This window comes from Mesoplodon densirostris, chromosome 10 (assembly GCF_025265405.1).
Source record: "Mesoplodon densirostris isolate mMesDen1 chromosome 10, mMesDen1 primary haplotype, whole genome shotgun sequence".
Lineage (NCBI taxonomy): Eukaryota > Metazoa > Chordata > Mammalia > Artiodactyla > Ziphiidae > Mesoplodon > Mesoplodon densirostris.
This window is the reverse complement of record NC_082670.1, coordinates 64,282,511-64,290,118: the sequence shown is the minus strand read 5'-3', so window position 1 is coordinate 64,290,118 and position 7,608 is coordinate 64,282,511. Positions and strand designations below refer to the sequence as shown.

The window sequence follows — 7,608 nt, the reverse complement described above, 5'->3', positions numbered from 1 at the left end:
GTCAGAGTGATGACACCAGGGTTTCTGGTCTGGCCAGTTCCCAAGTCAGGTAATACAAGATGAGGAACAAGTCTGGAGGAAAATAATGAATTCAGCACTGGAAATGCTGAATTGGGTTTTGTGGGAAAAACCCCAGAGTGGAGATACCTAGTAGACCAGTGAAATACAGACCTAGAATTTGGGAAAGTTATTTGGTCTTGGGAAGTGGATTCGAGAATCTTAAGCACATGCAAGTTAAAATTACAGGTCCTCATGGGTAAGTGAATGACCTGGTGGGCTTTTTCGTGTGCCTTTCCCATATTCATTATAAATGAATAGTGCTCACTTTGCATCTTCAGGACCCTGAGTTGACTGCTTAACTGTGTTTAATATTTTTTTTAGAGAAAGAATACATGGTTGCTGAGTTTAGGCAGCATCTAGGTAGGAAGTTTTCTCCAAAAACCACTCTTTTAAAATTTAAGCTGGTAAAGAATTACTAAGTTCAGAACCTGAATACAGCAAAGCAAGGAAATGGAAATGAGAAAAATTCTGTTTCCAGGCAGTGTTCTGTGCAGTTTTGATGTCTGCAAGGGGTAAATAATATGTGGGATCAGAGGGAGAGGATGACCATTTATTGAGTGTGCCTAGCCTTGGGCCAGGTGTGTGCTCTCAAGTAATCCTCCCAATAACTTGGCTTTACAGGGATCATCAATTGATCAGTCAATCAATCAGTTTATCAATCCTCAAATACTCTTTGAACTCTGAGTCCAGGGCTTGGCCATAGAGAGCAAGACCAGCCCAGATCACAGGAGTAGACCCAGTCCCTCCACAGCCAGAGAATACAGCGGTTGTGGTTTGGCTGCTTCTCTTCCTCCTCTAAGTCCCCAAACCTGCAGGAGCAGGTCATATGTTCCAGAATGTTTCTGACTTCAAGAGAAAACTCACCGGGAGGTCCCTAGGATTAGCCAGTCTTTGGGGGACTTTACCATCCCCTCTCCCATAACTGCCGGCAGCCCCAGGACATTCCAAATAAACCATCTAAGTAAAAGGAGTGCCCTTGTTATGCAAACAATTATCTTTAGCTTACCCTCACTCCACCTACCTCCCCCAGTCAGCTCATGGAGAAATTCTGAAGCCATAGCAGTAAGCAAGTTGGGATGGCTCAGGATTATTTTATTGTTCATTTTCACTTCTTAATTATGGAAAATCTCAAATACATATAAAAGTAGAGAAAACAGTATTACACAAATTCTCATTTACCCATTACTTGCATCTATTTTTATTTTTATGCAAATCCCAGGGAGGGTGCTTATAACTTCATTAGTAAATCATGCAGTAGATATCTCTAAAATACAAAGATTCTTTTATTAGAAGCATAACCACAATACCATTATCAACATCAAAAATTCTCAATAATGATCTAATATCATCTCACTTATGTTTATTTTACTCATTGGCACTTTTCTACAAAAACAAGCATTGCATTTCCATCTTTCTCTTCCTTCTCCTGGCCTGGAAGCAGCCCCCTGTTGCTCAGGTAAATCGCCTGGCCCAGCTATACAGGTGTCCCCATTTACATCCCTCCCAGTGTGACTCTGGTCCAGGGACAGTCTTTTATTCCCTTACTTGAGATTATTTCTTATATTTAAGGGAAATTCTGAGTTGCTTTCAGAGCTCTCAAGCTGGACAGAAAATAATTATAACCAATTTGAAATTCCAGCCCTGATTTCAAGATCCCTCCAGGGTATTCATTATTTTATTTTCACCGTGAGCTTTAAACATTGGGCCCTTTACTTAAAAGGCACCCTTGGGTTTGGTTTTTACCAACAGCCCAATAAGCAGTTCCAAATTCTGAAGTACAAAACCAACGTTATTTAGAACAGCTTGTTAGCAAAAGCCTCCTGCGATCAGGCTGAGAACCTGGTTGGAAAAGAAAACTCTACGCAAAAGCCTCATTCACTCAACTGAAACTTACATTGGACATCAACATGTATATCTAGCATTGCGTAAGGGCTGCGAGGAAGTCCCTACTTTCAGGGACTTTCCCCTTTAGTTGAGAGGTAAGACGTTTGCACAAATCAGATGACTAACAGGGGCAATCTAAGGGCTAAAGGGGCAGCTCAGATCATGGTCTGAGCACTGTTCCCTCAAGCTGCAGTGGACAGGGCAGGTTCCTGAGGAGGAGGGAATTGTGCCCGGAAGGCTGGGACAGTCTGGTGGAGGAGAGGTGGCATAGGGGGAGGGGAGGGACAATGGACACCACAGGACAGTAACAGTGAGACTGGGAATAAGTGATGGGTTTCAGGCTCCAAGCTGTGGGGCGAGTTATGGTAGAGACCAGAGCTCTGGCAGGCAGGATGATTGTCTGGAGGTCAGAAGCTAACTTCTGAGTACAGGAGCCAGGTCCAAAGCCAGAGCAAGCAGAGCCCAGCATTGGAGGACAGTGTGCCGGGTCAAGGTGGGAAAAGAGACCTTGGGAGAGCCAGGTTGGGGTGCAGGAAGAACTGGCCCCTGACTCCCCACCCAGCCAGGAACGCCTGCCCTGACTGGCAGCCCTCAGCCCAAGGGCAGAGCTTTGTGAGCCCTTCCTGCTGGCCTTGAGCTCCTCCAGGCTCTGTCCCCTCCCTGACCTCTGCTGACCCAGACCTTTGCCCAAACTCCTAGGTTCTTGCTCTCCAGTCTCCCACCCAGCACCCCTAGTCCCTGCTCTTGCTGGAGCCCTGGATGGAGACCTGATTGATTTAGTGCCTCCCTCTCCTCCGTCTTCTTTTTTTTTCTCTTCTCCGCCTTTGACTGACCTTGGACTCCTCCTCTTGCCTCCTGAGCTTCAGACACCTTGCCTTTTCTGTCCATTTTTGCTCTTCTTTCTGAGCCTGACCGCTGCCCCTCGGTCTGCAGCCCTACATCTACTTCATCCTCACTTCCTGACAAACTCAAACTGTGTCATTAAATTTTAACATGAAGGCCTCCCTGGTGGCGCAGTGGTTGAGAGTCCGCCTGCCGATGCAGGGGATACGGGTTCGTGCCCCGGTCTGGGAGGATCCCATATGCCGCGGAGCGGCTGGCCCCGTGAGCCATGGCCGCTGGGCCTGCGCATCCGGAGCCTGTGCTCTGCAACGGGAGAGGCCACAACAGTGAGAGGCCCGCATACCGCAAAAAGAAAAAAAAAAAAAAAATTTAACATGAAATCTGCTCTAAAGTGAATTTTAATAAGATGATGGTGTTTGGTCTAAATAAGAAAATGGGCTTATTGAGTGGTCCCTGCATGGCCAACCCATGACTCCTTTGACAGACAACCACGTGGATCTGGTTTTCCATGCCATCCTACACTTCTTTGGAGTGAAATCAGAGCTTAGTACTGTTATTTCAAATGTACAGGAAGGAAAGTATTTTTCTTTTTCCTTTTTCATTAACTCAGTTTTGAAAATAGAAGCTCCTGAGCCAGATAATGCCTTAGATTTCTTCCAGCTTAAACATTTGTTTTTATGGCCTTGCTTTTGCTAAATTGAATAACTTGAATAAATTTCACATAGCTTTTCAGAAACAAACAGGGTTTTGCATAACTTTTTATCCTCAGTTCAAGTATGCCATGGCTTTAATGAGTTCACTCACTCTACACTTTATGTCTGAGCGTCTGAGACAGTTTCTTTCTTTTTTTAAAATAAATTTATTTATTTTATTTATTTATTTTATTTTTGGCTGCGTTGGGTCTTTGTTGCTGTGCGGGCTTTCTCTAGTTGCAGTGATCGGGGGCTACTCTTCGTTGCGGTGCACGGGCTTCTCATTCCAGTGGCTTCTCTTGTTGCGGAGCATGGGCTCTAGGTGCGCGGGCTTCAGTAGTTGTGGCGCAGGGGCTTAGTTGCTCCGTGGCATGTGAGATCTTCCCGGACCAGGGATCAAACCTGTGTCCCCTGCATTAGCAGGCGGATTCTTAACTGCACCACCAGGGAAGGCCTGAGACATTTTCAAGTAAGAAGCTGTGGAGATTGAAATAGTTACCCCTGCAGCAAAATCAGCCTCATGTTACAGGCCAGCCTGTGACTATGAGCCCCAAGCCACTGGGGTCCCATCCATGCTAATCCCTGGTGAAGAGTGGACTCGGTAGAGATGTTTCTCAGGGCCCAGCACACCTGTGTGAAGAATTGGCCACCTCTTACCCACACTGAGGTTTATGTAGCTGAGAAAATTCTGGAAGTCCTGTTCAAAAGTAGAGTTGGAATCATAGCCAAGGTAAACTCCACAAAAACAGATTGCCCATCTTGCTATACAAGTCTGGATATTTTCAATTACGAGAGAGAGAGAGAGAGAGAGACTCAAAATAAAATTTATTAAACAAAAGAATTAGTTGGTTGGCATAACCAAAAAAGTCCCGGGAGTATATGGCTTCAGGCATGGCTGAATCGGGGGCTCAGATAATATCTACAGGAAACTTTCTCTACCTTTCTTGTCTTTGCTTTCTTCTGTGTTGGCTTCATTCAGAAATAGACAAATATGACCACTAGCAGTTTCAAGTTTTTATTCTACCAGCTTAACATCAGAGGTAAGAGACTGACTCTTCACTTTTTTTTCTTTTTTGGTTGGAAAGTATTACTTTTATTTTCATTTTAATATTTTAACATTTTCTTTTAATTGCAATTAGACAAAAATGAAATTTTCTTCATATTGTTTTAACAGCCGGATGTATCTTACTTTTAAAGTCTATGAACTAGTTAGTGGACAATATTTTAATTATCTGGTATATTAAATTTCAAAGTTTTAACATTTAGCAAAATTTTGCTTCACAAAGTCACTTTTTAGAATGACAGGAAATATATACAACTTAGAATCCATATTCAGACAAATGCCCCTTTCCCTTCCTCAAAATAAAAGCTTTAAAAAGTGCAGTATAAAAGTTTTAGATATGAAGGCACTGCATAACTCTGCATTATATGGCTAATGTCTTGCTTAGCAGCAAGAGTAATGAGAATATTCTACATTTAATTTACTGGAGCATAAGAAACTTTTTGAGGAAGGACCTAGCTCTCATCAAAGAAAAAGAACTTTTTGGCCCATTTAGTTAATGCATTCCTTTCCAAGACTGCTTTTAAAAAACTTACCTGGAAAAGCTATCTAAAATATGTCCACCACAAATATGCCTAATCTTATTGTGCATGAGTGTCAGGGGATACAGAGAAGAGTACTACATGTGAAAATATATATAGTTCCAAAATAGTAACTTATCTATTATGATAAAGCTAAATATATCTTTCCAAATCCACTGTTTTTATATAAATGCTGCCAACAACAGATGACCTAGCAAAACAGTTTTAAAGAGTTAAGTTCATAGTATTATAAATCTAACGAACGGAACGAAGTCATTATACTCTCCTGTTCTTAAACTTAGGAAGTTTGTATCTGCTCTTGACCTGCTGAATTCACTGGGTAATAATGATGTATGATTCATGGAGTGTTCTGATGTCCTGAACTGTTATAAAAACAAAAATCATAGCCAGAGGACCTTATAAACAATTAACCACATTTGTTGTCTTAGAAACCAAACTGAATGCTGTCTAACATTATATGAACTGAACAGTAGCCATAAGAGGCTTCAAGGTGGCCTGGAAAATCAGATCCTAGAGTTCTTGGTAGCATACAGTTGACTTCAAATCCCTTCTTTAAGGGCATGCCGTAAAAAGAATGAAAACTTGCCCCTTAAATCAAACCAAATTATGTGTTATCACAGGAAGACACATTTTAGTTGAAGTTAACTTTGTTCTTTCAAAGATTAGTAAAATAGTGGTCCAAAGATTATTGTCCAAGAGGCTAAGACATCTTTACAACCTGGTCTAGTGATTCATTTTTCTTTATAAGTGCTTTAATTACATATAGAGGAAAAGAAAATAATATATATGTTTTAATCAGATTAGTTTCAGAACAAATAAAATAACACATTAGAGAAAAAAATTACTTAAAAATAGTTGTATTTATATTCCACAATTTGCTCAAATACTGGTTTTCTTATAAACTTTCTACAGGATGTTTTTTAAACAAATTCTTCACATTGTATCTTGACTATGGACTTACGGAATTTGAGGGAAATAGTTCTGTGTGTTTTTATAGCTTAATTTGTACTATAGGGATGGCAGGTGGTCACATGCAGTCCATGTGGGATTCTAACATGACATTTAGTGAGTTTTCTGATGTGGACCATCCCTTTGATGCTGAAGGTAATGCATCTGTTGAAAGAAGTGATTGTAGATTTGGATTACTGCTCTCTGCATCTTCCAGTTTTTCTGTGTTATCTTCCCAATTAATGTGGAATCTTGTGACTCTGGGATTGGATGCCAAAATGTTCCTTTGAAGCTTAGAAAAGTCTGGTTTTACTGGCGGATTTTCCCTTAATTCTGTCTCAGTATATTCATTATTTACATAATAACCAACTCTAATAAATTCTTGACCTCGATAGGTGCATGTAATTAGCACAACTGTTACACCTACTGCATCTGCATCTGGAATGAGTCCCGGATTAGGTGCATCAGCCTGAAATACAAACATATGCCTTCCTGCAGGAACAGGGCCCACTAAAACAGAGTCTAAAACTTGATCGTATTCTTCACTTTCTGCAGAGCCCACATAGATAATTTTCCATTCCAGGTCTTCAGACAGGTCCTCGATGCACTCGAAGGTGATCTCGAACTGGAATGGGTTGTAGAAAGGAGAAGGGTTATCCAGCACCACTACATCGTTCACCTGAACCTTTGCCATATTTTGAAAAAAGCACAAACAATGGGAACGGGGGCTTGTTGCGGCACAATAAAGTCCAGCGCGTGGCCGCTCGGGAGAGCGCAGACTCCTGCCCTGGCACTGGCCCGACGTCGTGCAGCGGTGACTTGAGAAACTTTTTTCCTCTTTTTATTTACACAGGAACACTCCACAGTGTTTTGCAGCTTTCCTATTTCCTGACTCTTCACTTTTTGTAAGAGCTTTCTTGAGATATAATTCCCATATTAAACAGCTCACTCTCTTAAAGTTCACCCACTTGATAAGTGAATGGTTTTTGGTATATTTATTCACAGAATTATGCAACCATCACCACAATCAATTGGGAGCATTTCACCATCCCAAAACAAAACTCTATATCCTTTAGCAGTCATTCCCCCTTTCCCAGAGCTCCCACCTCCAACCCTAGACAACCTGTTTCTACTGCTTTGCCTATTCTGAACTGTTCCCATAAATGAAATCAAACAATGTGTGGTCCTTTGTGACTGTCCTCTTTCACTTAGCATGAGGCTTTCAAGTTTCATTCATATTGTAGTATATATCAGTATTATTATTCCTTTTTCTTTTTGCGGTACGCGGGCCTCTCACTGCTGTAGCCTCTCCCGTTGCGGAGCACAGGCTCCAGACGCGTAGGCTCAGCGGCCATGTCTCACAGGCCCAGCCGCTATGCGGCACGTGGGATCTTCCCAGACTGGGGCATGAACCCGTGTCCCCTGCATCGGCAGGCGGACTCTCAACCACTGCACCACCAGGGAAGCCGTATATTCCTTTTTATTGTCTAACAATATTCTGCTGGATGGATATACAACATTTTATTTATCCATTCATTAGTTGATGAACATTTGAGTTGTTTCTAATTTGGGGCTATTG

At 41.9% G+C, this 7,608-nt stretch overlaps 1 protein-coding gene across 1 annotated transcript; it reads right to left on the bottom strand.

Moving 5' to 3' along the window:
• Positions 1-5,897: 5,897 nt before the first annotated feature.
• Positions 5,898-6,789, bottom strand: LOC132497270 (histone chaperone ASF1-like). Its single transcript, XM_060110329.1, has one exon. It carries the CDS (start codon positions 6,721-6,723, stop codon positions 6,109-6,111), a length of 615 nt encoding a protein of 204 aa, XP_059966312.1. The 5' UTR covers positions 6,724-6,789; the 3' UTR covers positions 5,898-6,108.
• Between the last annotated feature and the right edge of the window lie 819 nt (positions 6,790-7,608).